At 41.5% G+C, this 20808-nt stretch overlaps 4 protein-coding genes across 7 annotated transcripts; 2 read left to right on the top strand and 2 right to left on the bottom strand.

Annotated features, from left to right (window-relative positions):
* Positions 1 to 88: 88 nt before the first annotated feature.
* Positions 89 to 8511, top strand: hid1a (HID1 domain containing a). Its single transcript, XM_056400989.1, has 19 exons — positions 89 to 247; positions 925 to 1074; positions 2137 to 2307; positions 2770 to 2886; positions 3903 to 4009; positions 4151 to 4267; positions 4820 to 5027; positions 5126 to 5182; positions 5272 to 5412; positions 5513 to 5603; positions 5697 to 5848; positions 5957 to 6035; positions 6213 to 6377; positions 6491 to 6718; positions 6903 to 7054; positions 7130 to 7216; positions 7311 to 7402; positions 7515 to 7673; positions 7763 to 8511. The coding sequence occupies exons 1-19, from the start codon at positions 182 to 184 to the stop codon at positions 7824 to 7826; spliced, it is 2403 nt and encodes an 800-aa protein (XP_056256964.1). The 5' UTR covers positions 89 to 181; the 3' UTR covers positions 7827 to 8511.
* A 156-nt stretch (positions 8512 to 8667) lies between these two features.
* Positions 8668 to 11879, bottom strand: otop2 (otopetrin 2). 3 transcript variants are annotated; one of them, XM_056400992.1, is made up of 7 exons: positions 11791 to 11879; positions 11087 to 11550; positions 10869 to 11005; positions 10721 to 10779; positions 10511 to 10635; positions 9576 to 10381; positions 8668 to 9481 (listed from the first exon to the last, which is right to left on the bottom strand). In XM_056400992.1, exons 2-7 carry the CDS (start codon positions 11502 to 11504, stop codon positions 9311 to 9313), a joined length of 1716 nt encoding a protein of 571 aa, XP_056256967.1. In that variant the 5' UTR covers positions 11505 to 11550; positions 11791 to 11879; the 3' UTR covers positions 8668 to 9310. The 3 variants fall into 3 exon arrangements, with proteins under 3 accessions (XP_056256967.1, XP_056256966.1, XP_056256965.1); XM_056400991.1 differs by having other exon boundaries at positions 11087 to 11490; positions 11791 to 11872; XM_056400990.1 differs by having other exon boundaries at positions 11087 to 11505; positions 11791 to 11847.
* Positions 11880 to 13238: 1359 nt separating this feature from the next.
* amn (amnion associated transmembrane protein) lies at positions 13239 to 14729 on the top strand. Its single transcript, XM_056400995.1, has one exon. The coding sequence runs from the start codon at positions 13252 to 13254 to the stop codon at positions 14725 to 14727; it is 1476 nt and encodes a 491-aa protein (XP_056256970.1). The 5' UTR covers positions 13239 to 13251; the 3' UTR covers positions 14728 to 14729.
* Positions 14730 to 14835: 106 nt separating this feature from the next.
* On the bottom strand, positions 14836 to 19590 carry LOC130184891 (E3 ubiquitin-protein ligase TRIM16-like). 2 transcript variants are annotated; one of them, XM_056400993.1, is made up of 6 exons: positions 18963 to 19590; positions 18626 to 18721; positions 18249 to 18482; positions 16028 to 16199; positions 15802 to 15876; positions 14836 to 15715 (listed from the first exon to the last, which is right to left on the bottom strand). In XM_056400993.1, the coding sequence occupies exons 1-6, from the start codon at positions 19374 to 19376 to the stop codon at positions 15180 to 15182; spliced, it is 1527 nt and encodes a 508-aa protein (XP_056256968.1). In that variant the 5' UTR covers positions 19377 to 19590; the 3' UTR covers positions 14836 to 15179. The 2 variants fall into 2 exon arrangements, with proteins under 2 accessions (XP_056256968.1, XP_056256969.1); XM_056400994.1 differs by having other exon boundaries at positions 16031 to 16199.
* Positions 19591 to 20808: the final 1218 nt, after the last annotated feature.

Raw genomic sequence — 20808 nt, 5'->3', positions numbered from 1 at the left:
GTAGTGAAGGGTTGACATCTTCTCAACCCGGAAGTCACACCCTGTCGTGCAGCCCGTCCAGCCAGCCAATAGTGTAAAAAAAAAAAACGCCTCCGCCAATGACTCAAGCGAAAGACGGAGGTGAGATTATCGGGGATTCTCAGCAGCAGCGGTCCTGTTAGTATTAAGGGAAATAATCACAATGGGCAGCACCGATTCAAAACTGAACTTCAGGAAAGCGGTGATTCAGCTGACAACAAAAACACAGGTATATGCGCTTCCATACTCTTGAATAAAGGATTACATAGAGAGACAGAGCCGATGAGCGCACCGGAGAGCATCACCGAGGAGATGAGATAACGCTTTTCATGTAGCAGGAAAAACATGGTCTCATATTGCTAACAGCCCTTTAAATTTACATATGTTTATTTTACATAATCGAAATGTTTATAATGTCGATGTTTAAGATTGCATGCACCGAACTACAAATAGATTGCATTTGTCATAAACTGTTGGATTAAATGACGGTCGATTATGCGATGCAGATTACCACAAACCTTCATCCAGTCTGTGCATGTTTAGTTTTGACGATAAGATAAGTGATGGCGTAGTTGAATCAAAGCTGGTGACGCAGGTCTCGAAATGACCACGTTTGCAGATGCGGCAGGTGGACTGTGCTTGGATCAGTGTGCCAGATAATGCCTCCTCACTGTTGCTGGAACATAGGTTGTTTACATTGCCATTAACTAGGCCTCGGATGAGCTGCACAATGCAAGACTAAACAACCATGTATGAATTATGATGAAAAGGGCACAATGATCTTTTAACGCACTGCAATGCCATACAAGATCAGTCAGGCCAATTTTTATTTGAAATCTCACTGACATGAAATGCTCCCGTTGACTCAGTTCTAAGGGAAGTAAAATGTAAACATATTTTCTACAGCCAGTGGAAGCCACAGACGATGCCTTCTGGGACCAGTTCTGGGCAGACACCACCACCACGGTCCAGGATGTTTTTGCACTGGTGCCAGCTGCAGAGATAAGAGCTGTTCGAGAGGAGTCCCCCTCAAATTTAGCAACCCTCTGCTATAAGGTAGTGCTCATAGAAAACATCACTGACATCTATGCACAATGTTTCATTTTTGCATGCTTACATTAAAGCTGCCTAGTGGAATAATATTATTTTTAAAACAATGCAGGATTTTGTTGGTTAGAGCCCAGCACTGGCGTCTGTCAGCCAGGCACTGCCTCATGCTCTCAAATGTGGGAATATGTGAGTCAATTCCCCTTCCTTTCCCCTCGCTTCCTGTCTCTTGCTCCCAGCTTCCATTTGAAGCTGCCTATCAGAGACAAAACAGGCATACTGGGTACTTAGAGCCTAATTAAATAAAGAGGAGAAGAGGAGAGCCCTTGAAGCTGGGTGGATTCAAAGGGGTTTGTTAACTATTTTAGACACAGGCTGCAGCGTGCTGTTGATGAAATGTAGATAATGAATCATTTTCAACAGTAAATCTATGTCAAAGGCCCAAAACAGCAGCAAATGGCCCCGTCTCAGGCAAAATATTTTCATTGTTAAAAGAAACAAAGTGTAGATATGTAGTGTACTCCCCAGTGTAATTGATATCAAGTATAAACAGACTTTAATGAACAATTTACAAGGTGCTGCACATAGCTTCATGTTTACTGACCCAAACAAAATCGAGACACTTCAGCATTGTCGACAGTTGCCTTTGTTCAGATGTTGCATCTTTGCTCTCAAAAATCAAATTCATTATGTGTCTAGTTGATGACATAAATAAGACATTTTATATTATAAGAATATGTTCATTGTGATGGTTTTTCTTCACTGCCCACACGATCAGCTTACAAAGAATCTGATTTTCAAAAACAGCATTACCATAATTTATAATGGAAAAACATGCCAGAAACTACTATGTTTGTTGTCATACTGTGCATGTTGACTGAGTGATGCCTCATTAACCAACTGCAAAGCAGCGCAGATGTTGCTGAAGCAAATCGGATTACTAAGATTGAATTTAAAAAACACTATAGCAAGCTTTATCGGTCTGATGTAAAACAATCGAACAATTTGCCCGGCTCACTAGAGGTTCCCATTCCATACATACTCCTTCTCATGTGACTCCTGACTCTTCAGGCCGTGGAGAAGCTGGTGCAGGGTGCAGAGTCTGGCTGCCCCACAGAGAGGGAGAAGCAGGTGATCCTGAACTGCACTTGCATCCTGACCCGCATCCTTCCCTACATCTTTGAGGACCAGGACTGGAGAGGATTCTTCTGGTCGACGGTGCCTGGCGCTGGGCGGGCTGGGGTGAGTGGACAAAGAAAAAGGAAAGATTATTTTAAGAATTAAAAACATGTGTTAACATAATCAGGCAGCAACACTGTCGCTTGCACAATCTCCCTTTGAACACAACATGCTTTTGTTTGTTGCTAAAAATATATCTCAGTTACAAAAATACAAAATTGTGAGGCTTCCCAGAGTCTTACTCACTCTAGTTATACAATATAATGAATACATAAAGGTTATAAACCCATCCTTTTCATGAGTATATATCTGTGACTCAGCTGATCATTTCAGTTGGTTCCTTTATTCCAGTTGTAAGGAGGTATATTTACCTTTTCTCCTGTAGAGCAGGAAATGTGATGCTGCAAGGTAAATTCAGCTGCACTGAGTCATTTTACCATTTCCGTCATTATTTTTTTCAGTCAATGGTATGGAATAACATTCAACATTTGGATTTAGTCTCATAAATATAACCTTCCTTTCCAGACAGATGAGCTGGATGATGATGACGGAGCTCGACCACTGGCCGAGTCGCTGCTCCTGGCTATCGCTGACCTGCTCTTCTGCCCTGACTTCACTGTGCACAGCCACAAGCGAGGCCCTGTGAGTACCCAGTGTCCTGAAACACTGTGAAGTCCAGTGTCATCAACTTGACATCTCACCACCATCCAAGAAAAAAAACAAAACTGCTGCTGACACATTGCGATAATAGTGGAACACAAACATTTCATATTTTTTCTCTCTCTTTACTCTAATTGAATTGTTTTAAAGGTTAGACATATTTTTTTAAGCGCCACTTCCTTCTTCCTGGTCTAAAGTTGCCCAACCAACCTGTCATTCAAGTTTCTCTGAGTAGAAGACAGAAACAGATAGTGATGGATGATACACTCAGCGTCACCAGGAAGAATTTCTCACGAGTAAGGAGTTGCATGACCGACCGCAACTCTGCAGATCACAATGAGCTCTTGAGCGGTGTAAACTTCCCTGGTAAACTGCATTATAGTATGCTCATTATTTCCCCGTCATTCTATATTTACATTTGCCATTAAACCACATCATGCAAAAATGGGCTCAGATTTAGCTCTTCACAGAACTTAGTTGAAAGTAACTGTTCTCTAAGACAATGTTCACTGATAGTGCCAAAGCAGGAAGAAGCATAAGTGTAGGAAGGCGAAAATAAAGCTGTGTAGGCTGTTATGGTGAGCAAAGCGTTTGACTTTGGAGATGACTTACCAACATTCTCCATTTAACAATGATCATTTTTCCATAATCCTGATGATTTTGTTGCCCAACCTTAACCTTGCATAAACAGTAGTTTCTGCACTATGATCATCATGTGTTCAGATTCTTAAACAAGTCGTTTTAGTTTCCAACGCTTAACATAACACATAACATAACACTACCTTAACTAGACACATCGAAAAACATTTCATTTTAATATGCAGGATTAAACAACCTAATATTTTTAGGTTTAAGGAGATGTTGCAGAAAGTATAGACAACCAGAAATGTAATTGCAATGTCACTGAACACATGTTCTGAGAAATGTTTTTTTACAATTTGAAAAAAACTATTACATTTGAATGTTTTTGTTTGTTTTGTTTTTTTTGCCCCACCCAGGACTCTGTAGAGAACATGCAGTCTATAGACAGCTGTGAATACATATGGGAGGCAGGGGTGGGCTTTGCACAGTCCCCTCCACTCAACTACATCCATGACCTGAATAGGTGAGTCGGCCGACTGTGTCCAGCTGTGTTTGGCAAGACATGTATCACGATCAGTGTATCGTTACTGTCTCATCTACACGTCGGATTGACCAGGTTTTTGTTTCTCTCCACCTCTGTGTCTTTGTCTCTGACCCTCTTCAGGACAGAGTTGCTGAGATTGTTACTAACCTGCTTCTCTGAGGCCATGTACTTGCCTCCATCATCAGACAACAGTGTCCTCAACCCTTGGGTGACTTTCTTCTGCTCCACAGAAAATAGGTGATATATAAAAACCACGCATGTTTGAACAACACGTGACGACGTGCATTCATCAAATCGTCAGTTGTTTTTTTTTTATCTGATTTTTTAAATGGCACAAGAAGTAAAACCTTGATTATGCAAGTTCACATTCATGTGAATAAACAGACTACCTGTAAGCAGATTTATCTGACAAAAAGGTCCACTTACTAGGTTTTTCAGAGCTTACAAACGCATCTCATGATCTTCATCACAAGTGGAGTTTGCTTAGTTTTCATGGAGATGGTTGTGGCTGAGTTGTCAGTGAGATGTGAATGAAATTTCAGAAATAAAAGCTTGTAAGTTGACCTTAAATTAACATTTTTTGAAAAAACTATTTCCAAATTCATAAATTTGAACTCTCAAGTCTGTCTGTATTTCCACATTATTTTTCTCTTCAGGATTTCACTACATCATTTCTGTGTTGACTAACATAGGACAGTTCATTAGAAATTACAGTACGTTATAATTTAAGAAAGAGACTCACAGATGCACATGATTCGCTCAGATTGGTCTTCATGTCTTTGCCCTTAGACATGCTCTGCCTCTGTTCACCTCTCTGCTGAATGTGGTGTGTGCCTACGATCCTGTGGGCTACGGCATCCCTTACAACCACCTGCTCTTCTCTGACTACCGGGAGCAGCTAGTGGAGCAGGCTGTACAGATCCTTATTGTGACGCTGGAGCACGACGGAGGGGTTCCCCACCGCCCTGCCTCCCCATCCAGCATGGAGGAACAAGAGGTACGACACCTAGACCTCAGGGAAAAAAAAAAATCAATGAATCGACTATATGGCACGTGTTTAATGTCATTGAAATAAATCTCTGTATCTTTGTGCAGTCTACAGGCCCCGAAAACCTGTTTGTGAATTATTTGTCAAGGATTCACAGAGAGGAGGTACTCTTATCATCCTTTCTGTAAAATACGCAAAGATTTTCCCTGTTAAGATCACCTGTCCAAAGCTTCTTGTGTTCTCCTGCTGGCAGGACTTTGACTTTGTACTGAAGGGCCTGGCTCGTCTGCTGACCAACCCTTTGACTCAGACTTATCTGCCTAACTCCACAAAGAAGATCCAGTTCCACCAAGAGCTGTTGGTTCTCTTCTGGAAGCTGTGCGACTTCAATAAGGTTGGAGAGAACTATAATGAAGAGTTTCCTTGGTCAGATGAGGCATTAAAAGTCTGTGCTGTCTTTATTCAACACAGACCTCTTTGTTTTTCCATGGCAGAAGTTCCTGTTTTTTGTCCTGAAGAGCAGTGATGTGTTGGATATTCTGGTTCCCATACTCTACTACCTGAACGATGCCAGGGCTGACCAGTGTAAGTCTCACCTCAGTGTTATCACTTCCCTTGCTACTAACAAGCCTCTGCCTTACATGTGAGTTTATTTTGACATGTTTTCCTCGGGTGCAGCCCGTGTAGGACTCATGCACATTGGCGTGTTCATTTTGCTGCTGCTGAGCGGGGAGAGAAACTTTGGCGTACGCTTGAATAAGCCCTACTCCATCCATGTACCGATGGACATCCCGGTGTTCACAGGGACTCATGCTGACCTGCTTATAGTGGTGAGACACCTGCGACATTTCATAGTCTGGACTGGTATTGTTCTTTATTGCTGGCTGATTTAAAAAAAACAGCTCATGTTCACCGCTGTTACTCTGTTTGCTTTGTAGGTGTTTCACAAGATAATCACCACAGGCCACCAGCGTCTCCAGCCTCTGTTCGACTGTCTGCTCACCATTGTTGTAAATGGTGAATTGCTTTGGCGCCATCTGTTGGGCAATACGCAGATTTGACTTGCAACATCAAATATTATAAAGTTTTGTCATGTCATAAGAAATAATTGTCTTTACATGTTTGATTAGTTAGAAAATTACTGTTTTTATTTTTTTTTACATGATTATTATGTTCCTTCTGTTTATTCTGCAGTGTCTCCCTACTTGAAGAGCCTGTCCATGGTGGCAGCAAATAAACTGCTCCACCTGCTGGAGGCCTTCTCCACCAGCTGGTTTCTGTTCTCTGCAGCCCAGAACCATCACCTTGTATTCTTCCTTCTTGAGGCTTTTAACAATATTATCCAGTACCAGTTTGACGGTGAGAGAAAGCTTGACTGTTATAAACTTCAAAGTATTAGAAAGGGCTTTTTGTTTTGAAGCTTTTGCAGACACATCTGCGCGTATAAAATCTGTCCATTCATTCACCTCCAGGAAACTGCAACCTGGTGTACGCCATCATTCGCAAACGTAACGTGTTCCACCAGCTGGCCAACCTGCCCTCCGATCCATCTTCAATTCAAAAAGCTTTGCAAAGGAAGAGGAAGTCACCAGATGTCATCTCCCGCACAAGCTCCCAGGAGACCGTGTCCATGGAGGGCTCTCACCCTGCTGTGCCAGCGGAGCCTGGTACACTGAAGACCAGTCTGGTCGCTATACCAGGTACTAACTCTGTATGCTATTTACTATTTGAGGGTTGAATTGGCTCATTGGTCAACTTACTTAGCTTTTCACGTTTTGTAAAATAATTTCTATCTCTCGACTGCGAGGTAGTCTGTCTTGTTAGCATGAAATTTCACCAGACCTATCCTGCGAGTAGTCACTGGTTTTTCTGTTTTTCGTGCAGGCATCGATAAACTCACCGAGAAGTCACAGGTGTCAGAGGATGGCACCATGGTGTCCGTCCCAAAGACAGATTCCCCACACACCGTCCACCCAGACCAAAGCGCAGTCGCCGGGACCAGTGATACAGAGTCAAACTCAGGCAGAGATAATGAAGTAAGTGTGTGTGTCTGTGTGCATGCGTTTAAAAGCATATGCACCGTTGGTAAATCTATTTCTTCACATTATCAGGATGTTTTCTACACTGAAGCAGAAATGGAGAGAAGACGTTTGTCAAGTGCGTCCTCGACATCGTTTTGGGCTCCCACGCCAGATTGGGTCAGTAACATCTTTTCCTCTCATCCTTGCCTTAATTGTTTTTGGATATTTAACAGAATGGGTAATTGATGCAGATTTACCCCTTTTGCCCTAGGTGCTCTCCTGGAAGTGTAAGCTACCCTTGCAGACTATCATGCGTCTTCTACAAGTGTTAGTTCCCCAAGTGGAGAAGATCTGCATCGACAAGTATATAAACAATTCTGTTTCTTTTTTTGGTCAGAACATAAAAAGGTCACATATTGGCTGAGATTCTTTAGAAATATTTCCAGAATGTTTTTTTGCTCATGTTTCGCTGCAGGGGTTTGACAGATGAATCAGAGATCCTGAAGTTTCTCCAGCATGGCACATTAGTGGGTCTGCTGCCAGTTCCTCATCCTATCCTAATCAGAAAGTATCAGGCCAATGCAGGCACTGCCATGTGGTTTCGCACTTACATGTGGGGTGTCGTCTATTTGCGGTGAGTCAGGAGAAAGCATGAGCATTATGCAAATAGTCATCTTTTCACACCAACTAAAACTAATCTTATTCTGTTTTTTCTTTTTCTAGCAATGTGGACCCTCCTATCTGGTATGACACTGATGTCCGCCTTTTTGAGATTCAGAGGATGTAGACAGGCAGCTTCTTGACTTAAAAAAAAACAAAAACAAACATGGGACTGCTCACCACCAGGGTTCATCTTCCCCTCAGTATCTGGTTTCCCGGTAAACCTCACTGTGTTTAACTTGCCAACATAATCATCCGTCTTCGTAATGCTTGCCCCTTACACCACTGACTTGGGTAGAGTCCCTAAGATGAGTGAGGAGATGACGCTCGAATAAAGAGGTCAGATGATAGAATTATCATTATTGCCCGTAACAACTGTGTTTGTACATTTCTTCAGACCTCAAGACCACAGAATGTCTGTCGAAGCACCAGGATGACTGGAGCGTTTGCTCTTTTGACAACATAGACGTGAGAGAGGAAATGTTTAACTTTTCAGTCAGACCTGTTATAGAAGATATGGTGCTTTCCAACAGAGGCTTTCCAACATATCTCAACTGGCACAATATTGGTGTTTCACATTGTTGTACTTGCCATGCTTTAAAGTGAACTTGCACTCTTTACGAGTTGTCCGTTATTATGGTTGTAGTTTATGTGATTATGTAACTCTCCAGGACTTCGGAGACAATAATACAGATTGTATGTTTTGATGTATATGGCCAGGTTTTTAATCTGGCTGGCTTATGCTTACAATGCTTGATGTTGAAAATTGTATTTTCCTTAAATTTTCCTGAAAATATATATTCATAAGCGTCTGTATTAGTCACATTACTGAAGTGTGTGCTTTAATGGAGACCAACTGCTGTGCAACTTTCAAGCAATACAAATACTTCAGAGGTGCCATTTACTCAGTGAGCACCTGCCTAGTTCACACAAACACTGTTAAACCTACACATATCCATATTAACTGCCCAACTATTGCAAGGTCTCATCTGTGGAATTTAGCCACAAAAATGCTGTGAAATGAAAGCTGCACTTTACACCATGACCACTAGAGTGCTCCACTCACATTTACACTGACAATTAAAAGCCAGTTGACACTTTCTCAAATCTCTTTGCAGGAATACATAGCCTAAATATTGAGGGGATGGTCTACAAATACATCTATAAATAGTACAACTTCATGATTTTAGATAAGGGGGGACAACAACAACACTGAATACCTTGTTAAAACCTTTGACAAGGGGTCACAAGCATTTTGCTTTGTTTTAAAATATTGGGAACCACTGCTCTAAGGCCACAACTGTTGCTGTTTATAAAGTTCAATAACAGAACATAATCAGATGAACAAACCCCAGACTATGGCGCTCATCAATAACTATACAAGTAAATGGAATCGCCTGTAATATGTTCAGACTGCAGCACATTATTAAACCTTTTATAAATATAAATTTGTATGTGGGAATTTAAATGTTTGGGAAGCTAATAACTAATGCATCATGATTTTTTTTTTTTTTAAGTTAAAATTTATTTATATATGAAATTAAACTTAAACATTTATTACATAAAACAGGCTATCACAAAAGTGCTCTCGATACTCAAAAATAGATTCAGCTAAGAGATTAAGTACACCTCAAACAGACTAGCAACTGAGTGCATGCGGTAGAAGATTCCAAAAGGAAGTCCAATATTCACAATAGCGGCCCACATTGTGAATTTGTAGAATTGCATCTCCGTGGGATGATCAAACTGGGGACGAGCACCAAATGCAGGCATGATCCACAGCTGTCAACACAGAATAAGTGAATACGAAAGACAAAGGAAAACGGTGTTGCAGTTAGAGTTGCAATATAAGAAAATAAGCATAAATACAACTTACAATGATGTTAGAAAGCAGCAAAAAAGCACAGACTTCCTTCAGAACTCTTCTCTTCCAACTTGGCTTAACAAAACTTAAAGTTGGGAAGTAGCTAGACTTATTGGTCTCCATCACAATGCTCATCTCTACATGTTCTTGGAAGGCGTGAGCATTGGTGTGCAGAGCTGCTTCCTGCATCACATGGAAGGGCTCCCGATGCAGGCCTTCAATGATGAAGTAGTTCTGAAGGCCGAGCTGAAGCACCGTCAGCACAGCCCAGGCCAGGTTGAGGGCGTTCAGGTAGCCTCTGGCTCCCGTCGCCACCTCAGCCACAATAGTGAAATAGCTGATGATGAACTGTCCCATCGAGGCTCCAACCAGGAGCCCCATATCCAAACTTCGAGTGGGGTTTTTCTCTGATACATGCTCCCTGCGGTCCAGCCTGTAGAAAATGCAGCCGATCATAGCGGAGAGGGACATCAGGCTCACTATCACTATATTCATGGTAAAATGAATCAGCAAGGCCATGTTTCTCTTCTTCTCCTCCTCTTCTAGTATTGCCACCTCATACACTATAAATGTAACAATTCCTGTCACCACCAGAAGTATTCCCATTAAGGGTCCTAAACACACATCCTTTGGACGGAACTCAACGTTGTGGTGACTGTGATCCTCCACAAGTCGACCCACATTTTTCCACATGATGTAGGCCATGGCAGAAGCAAAGAGGCTGTATTCTATGTTGAAGGGGTACAGGTAGTAGTAGGCGTCTTTGAAGGTGTCACACACCGAGTGGCTGCATTTACACTTCTTATCACCAAAGCTAGCTGAAATGGAAAGATCAGTTGAGTTTTTTTTTCCCTTAACAGCGACCATGAATGAATCCGATTAGAAGTGATTTAAAAAAAAAAAAAAAAAAAACAACAAAAAAAAAAAAAAAAAAAAAAAAACGATACCTCTGTACATCTTGTGTGAGACAGTGAAATTTAAATCAGGGATCTCAGTTTGGTGAATTGATTCTTCAGTCACTGCTGCCATCCACACCACCAAGTTAGTTGAGAGTGTAAGGGTAAGCCCACACCTGAAAAGAGTGAAACAATGAGCATGTCCTGCAAGATTATAAGCAAATGAATAAGAATTGACTGTAATAAATAAAGACATTTTACCGTGTGAAATTTGTGTGTAGCTGCACACAGTCCTTTGCATGAATCCACAGGAAGTATGTCTAAAACAGACAGTTTCATTGAGTTTTCCATACTCATCCAGAAATGAAAATATGACTGCATAAGCGTAATGTTCCTAAAATGCTACAACCTGGACAACCAAAAATACAGCTTGCACCACAGGGAAAGCAACTTTAACAGCTGAGTCGCAGTGAAGGTAGCCCACATAGTTGGCAATCTTGAAGATATCCATGAGCAGACTGAGCAGGCCAAACAGCACAAGTCCAACTGCAATATAAAATATAATCAAAGTGATCAAATCTTGAAAGAACACACTTCAAAGAACAGAGGCCCCAAGAGAGTTCTCACCTCTGAGCCACACAGGCCCTGCATGACTGTCTTTGAACAAGACTTCTTGATCCTTTCGAGAGGTGACGACTGTGTAAAACAGCATCCACAACATTGTGAGGAGGATGAGAATGATGAGGAAGATTTGCTGGTGCACGGCAGTAATGGCCACGCTGTTGGAGGCACTGGCGCTGACCAGAGCACAGCCCAGGATCAGGATGTTGATGCAGATTATGCCAGACAGGAGCCATCCACCACCATGGTGGGCCCTCTCTATCACCACTGCCACATGGTGGACAGCACCCTCTCTCACAGCCTCCACACTGGGAGGACAGGAAGGACTGGGAAAATGTTGGATGTTTTCCAGTTGTGCTGCTGTTTCTATGTTGGATGGATGGGCTTCCACAACATCATTTGGTGTTTTTCTACAAAAGGTCATTCTTGCAGTAAAACAGCAATTATCCCAAACATGCTCAGGTTACCAGCTGAGAAATACAAGATATTTTTCTATAAGCCAACAAAAAGAATATAACAGATCAAGGTAAGTGCTGTAAAAATTCACAAGTGTACCATAGAAAATGTATTTGATATAATTTGTCTTTGCTTTTAAAGGGTTAATGCACTTTAAAGTTCACTCTATTCCTTCAAAATAAGAGGCTTAGTGGGGCAGCTAGACATAATTTGAGAGTCATAGATAGTTGCTCTACACTGTTGCCTAAATTTACCTAGAGAAAAGTTTGTTGCAGGTCCGGAATATCTGCTGAGCTACAGTTTTCATGATGTCCTGTCGACCAGATGAAGATTGTTGTCTACGATAACGTCAAAGGCAGGTCTTGGGAGTCTTTGACGCGTTAAACTTCATCAATGGGGGTCAAAGGGGAGACTAAGGACACTGGTGGAGAACAGAAAATCTCTTAAGTAGCGTTCCTCTTCCTGCAGGTCACATTGTACAAGAAGATAGCGCATCGAACAAGGTGTAATAAACGAAGAGCAACAGGTGTAGCGAGTTTCGGGCTAATTAGTTGTCCTCATCTGTCACCCCGCCCCCACAGCATCTCCTCCAGCATAGTTCCGATCATCACTTCCGTATCCATTCCCGTTTGGCCACGTACTGTATTGTTATTCTATGTAAGCAGCATGCTTATCTCTAATAGCATGCAACTTTGCCACAGGTGACAGACTGCCTCAGAGGAAATTCAGGTTTTTATGCATAATCCTAGCTCCTGGTCCAAGAAGTAGGATTACACTACTGAGTGATGTCTCTGCTGAGTGAGAACCTGGTCCTGGTGACTGGAAGACATTTGAAAATAATAAATAAATAAATAAAAAAAACATACAAATATGGCAAAACAGTTTGCTTCCTAAATGTATGACTTTTTCAAAAGCAATATCCTAAAATTCTTATTTATTCACCTCTGAATTGTTTAAGATCATACTGAGTGAAAATAATTATGTGGAAGCTAGAGGAATAAAAAACCAAACAATTTTAAACCCAGTCTGGTATTTTTTTCATGCTTTTTAACTGCATTTCTTTGTGCTATGTTATTAATGTTAATATTTCTGCAGCATGTTATGATGTAATAGTTAAGTTCATTCAACAAGTTATGATCTTGACTGAGTAATTTGAGAATGAAGGTTGGTTTTATACTTTTATAGATTTTAAATGTTGGGATTTCTGATTTATTAAACAATTCATAGTAGAAATAAGAAAGAACAGATGAAACATGCATTTCCAGGCTGTCTTCAAAGAAGCTAACCAAGGAATTGAAGATCTTGGAAGACCAGAAGTTGCCCTTCAAGAAGAATTTGTCCTTTTCCAGTCCATCCCTGAACATTTACTTGGAATTTAATTTGAAATGTTTTCAGTACCCTGCAGTCATAGTATTTGGACAGAGCAATCTGAAAAGACAAGGAAAGACAGGAGAATAGTAGAAAGCCCACATCGGAATAACCACTGAACTCTCTGCGCAGGATATTCTGGTAACAGGCAGACAATGTTGCCTTAAAGCAGAGGCAGGTCTGTTATTGGTGAAAAAGTAAATCTTTTACAGGTCACCTGCTTGAACAGGTTGACAAGGTTCAGAACTCATCAAATTTACTGTTAAGCTGCGTGCACTCATGTGTTAGTCACAAGGTTGGACACAAAGGTCACCTAATGTTCTCTCAGTCTGTCACAAATATTCAAGATGCTGAATACACCAGACATGCTCCTTCTCTTCTGTCTTGTCGGGGCTGCGAACGCCCTGTACAAACAGTGGATCCCTGACACCAACTATGAGAATAAGACCAATTGGGACAAAGGAGCTGTCCCATGTGGCAATGACATAGTTCAGTTTTCAGCCCAAAGACAAGTGTCTGTGTTTGTGGAGACCACGCATGCTGTGCAGGAGATGAGGATGCCAGTTGATGGAGAGTTCATCCTGAATTCAGGAGCTGGATTTTATGTTCTGGCAGGACAAGAACCAGGCTGCGGACAAGGTGTGACTACCAAGTTCAAAGATTCAGACTCTCTGCAATGGTTTAACCCAGCTCTGTGGCAGGTGGCTGCGACTGTGGATGAGCTGCAGCATGGAAACTTCCTGTTCTCAGTCCATGAAGAGAGTGTCCCTTGCCAGTATGATGACGTGGTTTTTAAAGCCCTCTCCTCCTTCAAAGTGGACACCAGCTCCAGTCAGTCTAGCATTCCTGTAAAATCTGTGTCAGTGCAAGGGAAGAAGTTTGATAGCAAATCTGAGTTTTCACAGTATCTAAGCTCACGCTCAGGCCGGCTGCAGTTTCACGGATCCTCTGCCATCACTGTTGGGAACCCAGGGTGTGGGGATCCTTCTGGCTGTGAGTGTGGGAACTCTGTAAACCATCAGCGGATCTGTAGCAGTGTAACATGTGCATCTATGAACTGTAAGATGCCTCTACTCCCCATAGGACACTGCTGTGAGGTATGTGGTGCCATCATCACCATCCATTATGCCCCTGGTTTCAACCTGCAAAGTTACAGGCAACGGATCCATCACCTTTTTCTCGTCCAGCCAAAATACAAATCCATCCAGCTGGGCATGTCTAAAGTTGTCAAGTCACAACGTCTGATGGGGATCATCCCTTTCAGTCCCTCACCTGAGATCCAGGTGGCTATTCTGGATGGAGAAAAGGGGAAAAAGTCAGAAGCTCTTGCCTCGGAAATAGTGAAGGATGCCCGCTCTCATGGCTCTAACCTCGGAATCACTGGGGCTGAATTTCAAGCCTCAACTGGCAGCAGCAGCAATCAGTCTGGAGGCAATGCAGGGATGGTGGTTGGAATTGTGTTTGGAGTTTTTATTATGATTACACTCATTGTCATAGTAGTTGTCCTGATTCGTAGGGGCATTGTTCAAATGCCATCAATGCCATCAATGCCATCAATGCCATCAATGCCATCAATGCCTTCAATGCCATCAATGCCATCAATGCCATCTCTGAGAAGCTTGAAAAGAAACGGTGATATTGGAGAACTTGGTGGGCCTCTTGACCACGGATTTGAAAACCCCATGTTTGACAAGCCCAACATGCTGTCCGATATTCCCGGATTGTCTGGGACTGAAACTAATAATTCAATCTCCATGACTCAGACAGGTGTGTACTTTGTAAATCCAGTTTTTGATGAGAATGAAACTGATTTTAATGCCTGAAGTTGACTGCAATTAACTTTAGGTATGTTAATGATTTACAAAGTACTTTTGTACTAACTTGATGATTTTTCACACACTTCATAAACAATGTAAATAATCTTATACAAATGACACTGAAGTGTTTTAATGACCAAATGAACTTGTAAGACAAATAAAAGAATTGTTGGCAGGCAGTTGTTTCCTCATTTATATCACGTTAAAGAGCAGTAAAGTTGCAGTAAAGCTGCAGTAAAATCCTAAAACACCTACTGCTGCACGTTTCTTATGCTCATGCTGCAGAGTTACCACTAGGTGGTGGTAAATTTAAGTGTCAGTCACATGTATGTGAAAAAATCCTCCATATATGCACCTTATTATGTAACCTCAATAAACATTTATAGCGCACTATTTTCCTTTTACAAGCTCAAATTGATGGCAGCTGGTAATTTGTTCATAAAAGCTGGGGAGAGGCATCATCTTTCATTAACCAGAGAAACGACATTGTCTTTCTTTGACAGCCAGACAGTAACATATAGTGGCTCTATAAAATCAGCCTTGTACTTGTGGAGCAGCCTCATTGGACCAGTTACACCATAGAATGACACAGAGCCTTGGTGAAAGTCAACATATAGGCCAATTCTTTTGATATCAGTAACTTCCAAGGCCGTCTCCAGACCAGCATGCCAGGTGAAGAAACCTCGGCTGTTCCTCCCCATGCACCAAGAAAAGTCGTTCCCGGTGATGCAACAGGCGCTCTGCTCTCCCTTACGATCGATGCTCTTGTATGTGACTCCCACATGAGCACCTTCCCCACTCAGCTCTGCTTCAATGTAGTGCCTCCCCAAGTAAACGCTCTGTGAAGTCATCGCCTGCCGCCAGTACTCAAAACGATCAGGGTGGTCTGGGTAGCTGTGCTGCCAGGGGCTGGTGTTGGTGAGCTTTCTGTTGTCCTCTGTTACACGCAGGAAATGATGCGTGGTGTCTGGGTCAAAGGTCAAACTCTTTGTGTCTACAATATAGGGGAAATGTAAGTTGTGAATAACTGATAAGCCAAATGAACATGTTCTATTCAACATATTATATTGGTCTATTTACATTTCAGAAAGTCCTCTCGGGTCTCAGGATCAGGCAAGGATGAAAGTTGAGATTCTGGCATCGTCAATTTAGTACCTAGTTAATAATTTTGAAAAGAGGTCATTTGTCAGGATTTCTGCAATGTATTGAATACTTGACAATTGGAAAATCCATAAACACATTCAAAAACTGAGCCATGACAAGCCACATGATATAAGGTAAAGTATCCAGTATAACATACACTCACCACCTTTACAAAACATGCTCAGTTTGTCCCTGTAGGAGGAGAGAATCAGATCACACAGCTCCTGTGTAGCATCAGTCACTACTTGGACATAAGAGGTTAGGTAGTCCATGCGGTTAACGTACACATTGGGCAGACGTACATCTGCCACTCCTTTCTTCCAATCTGAGTACTCCTAGAACAAGCAAAAGAATAGTAACATGTATCAAGCGTCATGATGTGAAATGAAGCTGGTGATCCAGGACTCTTCTCTGTGAAATAACCGCAAAGCAGAAATGCCTGCTTGTGTGTACACTGTCAATACAGTGGAGTCCAACATAAACTCTTTGTCTCAGAGAGCATTCTGTGCTAATCCCAGATCATGTGATACATTTAACTAAAATGGCTTTAAACCTTCTAGGCAATGCATTTTCTCTGCTTATAAATAATTATTTTAATATTTCGTATGTTTGTACCAGCAGGAAGTCAACATCAGACCTGCTCGTGGACATTTTGTTCATTTGAGCCAACGTTTTCGTCACCTCTGTTCTCCTTTGCTCTAGATGTGCCTGTCTATTTTTACACTTACAATAACAACATCATTAAAAACTTCTCCACAATCTCACACTACACAAAAAACTGGAACAAATCAATCTCACGACCCCTTCCCCACTCCACACCGGCAGCATAAAATATTTAGGCATTAATATTTCTCCTAGGCTGCTGCTCACTCTCATGGGGCAAATTGACATTTGCGACAGTTAAAATGAAAACCTTACCTCAGATTAATTATTTGCTTTCAATGCTTCCCACCACCCCCACCGACAAATGGTTCAAAGCACTTGACTCATTAACAACTTAATTACCGCAAAAACCCAGAATCGAAATTGAAATTCGATTTCGATTGAAAATCACAAAGTGGCCAGTGCCAAGCTTTCTCCGCTACTTCATAGCAAATCATCTACGATATTTATCCAAATGGACCCAAAAGCACAACGACAATAACCCACGACTACAACTGGAACAAAATCAATGTAAAACTACTTCAATTGCTTCCTTCCTTTCCTTCCTACCACAATCAATCAAGAAACTGAATTACTGTAAGAACAAAACAATCACCTCAACTCTGACAGCCTGGCGGAAAACCACTCACATCACTGAATCATCACTAACACCCAGTAGGTGCACCCCAATTTGGCACAGTCCAGACTTCTAACTGTACTTCAAACTCTGTCTACTTTCCATCACGGCAACAAAAGGGATCACTTATCGAAAACCTATTCAACAACCTATCATATCATTCAATACACTAATCCAGAGGTACAGGGGTGGGAGAGACTATTTCCTCCAATACCAGCAATTAAAATCCATAATCTATTCAAAAGTTAACATAACCAACAACACACTACAACCTTCTGAGTGAAGTGTCGAGATCATGAAAATCATTCAAAAAACAAACTCATAAAACAAAGATCCTCTCAAAACTTTATAAACCTATATCCATCCCTCATACCCCCGTCACACTCCCTACCACATGACTGAATCGTCTCTCTCTCCAAACCCCCGAGTTCTGGATACAAATCTGTAAAAACATCTGCTCTATGACCACCAACACAAACTTGCAACTTGTACGATATAAAACCATCAACAAAACCCTCATCACCCAAAGATAAAATGTTTAAAATGGGATTGGCTGACACAGACACCTGTTCACATTGCACTCTGGGTAGCACTGATGATTATTTTCATGACACTTGGGCCTGACAACCACTTCACTCCCTTTGGACAGCAGTAACTGAGAACATATCCACTATCTTGAGCTGCAGAATCCCACTGTCCCCAATCACTCCGCTTCAGCCACACACCATATCAGCTCATCCTTTACACTTAGTAAAGGCCTAGTCTCTGTTCAATGTAATGCTTGTCCCACTGTAGTATAGTATATATATGATGCTGTTTAATGTCTATCTATTTATGTTAAATCATTGGTTATGTGTTTGTTTTGCTTCACCAATAAAAATTCAAAGAAAAAACTCTTTTGTTAAATAACCCAGAAAGCAGAAATGCCTGCTGTGTGTACACTGTCAATACAGCGGAATCCAAAATAAACTCTTTGTCTCAAAGAACATTCTGTCCTAATCCCAGATCATGTGAAACATTTGACAAAAATGACTTTGCACCCTCCTAGGTCATGCAATTTCTTTACTTATAAATAATTATTTTAAATATTTCACATATTTTCTACCTGAAGGAAGTCAATGTCAGACTTGCTCCTGGACATTTTGTTCATTTGAGCCAATGTTTTCATCAGCCCTGTTCTCTTCTGCTCCAGATGTGCCTGGATGCCTTCTGCCTGTCTGAGGGCTTGTCTCTGCTCCCCCTCCAGCACCTCCATGGCCCCTTTTCTAGCCTCCTCCACAGTCGCCTGCATCCTTGCAAACTGCTCTTCAACGAGTACACAAATCTCCTGCACTGAAGACTGAAGGGGCCAGAGGGAGAAGAAACAAAATAATTGTAGAAAATGATGATGAAATTAGAATAGCATATTTGAAGCAGGCCACTTTGAATTCGATCAATCCACAGAAAACAGGTTATGGTGAAATGTTTGTTTATGCAACATACCTTGATTAAGTCATTGTTGCTCTGCAGCTTTTCAATTGCTCTCTCAGCTGCTGAGGTACTCTGACTGATCTCCTCTTGTTTCTTCTGCATCTCAGCCTACAAACAATCATCAGAAACAGGACTACAAGAGATGCTGCATCAGGATTTCAAATAAGACTATGTGTTAGGAACCAATGCAAGACCATTACTGACATATTCTCAATGAATATTTTGCACATTTGAGATGAAAGGAGGGAAGCTGTTTAAAACAACTAAAGCAAATTTGCCAAAATATTAATTCCACAATATTAAATGTGTTGAATAAATTGCACTGTGTGTGTTTGTGTGTTTTTGAGACCTCAATCTGTGAGCATGCCTCCCCTATGGATGCAATTGTGTGCCCTTCATGCTCCTGGCTCTCGCAGTCCAGACACACACAGCAGCCGTCCGTCAGACAGAAGCGTTCGAGAGGAAGCTGATGAACCTCACAAGTCCGGCAGTCGATGTCGTGGCGGGGATCCACCAGGCGGTGGTTCTGAAATTTGATGTTCTCCAGATGGGGTCTGAGATGGGCCTCACAGTAAGAAACCAGACAGGTCAGGCAGGATTTTAGGGCCTTGCTGGGGCTGTCCATGCAGGAGTCACACAACACATCTTGAGAGAGCAGAATGTCAGATGTCTGAATGGTAGGATCCTCCGGTTCCTCTTTCACGCTGGCATTGTGTTGAACCTCGTTCAAATTCTCCTCGCTGTTACTGCTGAGAGTTGCCATGTTTCAGAGTGTTCCCTCTAGTCACCCTTGATCTGATTTGGTTGACCTTTAGGCGGTCACAAGACTAATTGTGACTGCTCCTCACTTATTGCTGCTTTTTCCTGCCTTTTTTTTTTTATCGAAAGACCCTAACAGTGCGCAAGGAAAGAATTTAAAACCACGCCTAAGGAATTTTGTTCTCAGCCAGCATTTTCACCCCTCCCGTTTTACTCTCCTCTTCGCCTTGTACTCAGCCTCACTAAGCTGAAGACACACACCAGATCGCAAAGATATGAGGAGGAAATGACGAGTGTATTATGCAGCTGGGGAGGGGAATCAACATCCTGTCTTTTATTTTGTCCAAGTTAAAGTCCTGTTGTGTTTACTGATTTTACATTGTCGGGTAAAGTTAGAATAGCATCTGGGTTCTGTTTCCAATAAGACAATGATAGTGGTCTAACTGACAATGTCACAAATTAGTTTTGCACTGGGACACTTAGTGCTCTTAAACCATCTAGTAAAGTCTAATTGTGTTTCCTTTTGATAACAACGTCATGTCAGAGTCACTGAACTTCCAGACAACGCCACTTATCTAAAGTACAACTTCCTGATTTCATGCCATGCAGAACAGAGGAAACAATGACACTTGAATTTAGTGTATGTGTGAGCAGAATGTGAGGATTATCACTGTGGCTGAAGATGCCAAAACAAATATTTTCCACTCTTTGTGTCTGTCTCTCTCACACAGTTGCACACACACACACACCAAAGTCTCGGCAGAAGCTTAAAGTTATGTCTTTGTAAACAGGTAACGGCTGAGACAGGATGTTCATTGACCTGTAAAATATTGTAAATGTTGGTTACACAATGCAGAGGTAGGATCTCAGTTTAACTTTGGTATACTAATGAGTAAGAATTTATGTACTTTATAGCTTTACAGTTGAGGTTTCGAAATACTGAGGCAAATTTTCACAGCAGAATCCCACTCATCTAAATTTTAGTAGCTTCCAACCATCTGCACATTATGGTCGAAATGTTTCAGAGCCTCCTGTATACATGTTCACATGTATGTAATTCTGGTGGAAGTTACAAAAATATTAAGTTTAAGAAACATCAGAACCAGCCATCTAACATCCATTATGTATAATATGTGTATAATTGTAAAATGTAAAGTTCTCTTTGTGTCAAAGACCCAGAAAAAGGACTATTAGGACACAACCTTAGTGTTCCTAATGGAAACTGCGACCGTTATAAAGGAACATCTTACAGTGTACTCTGCATATCTTCAATTTGAGCCTTTCTGCTGATGAAATATAATAAGTAGTGTATGTGGCGAAAGGAGAGCAAAGTATATGGATTCCTCAGTTAAGTAATTTACAACATCAAAAACATTTGTATTTTTATTTATCCCACTTAAAATGTTAAAAGGTTGCGATAGTAAACATCGACATAT

This window comes from Seriola aureovittata, chromosome 17 (genome assembly GCF_021018895.1).
Source record: "Seriola aureovittata isolate HTS-2021-v1 ecotype China chromosome 17, ASM2101889v1, whole genome shotgun sequence".
Taxonomy (NCBI): Eukaryota; Metazoa; Chordata; class Actinopteri; order Carangiformes; family Carangidae; genus Seriola; species Seriola aureovittata.
Note: the sequence above shows the minus strand (reverse complement) of the source record. Positions and strands in the feature narration are given on the sequence as shown.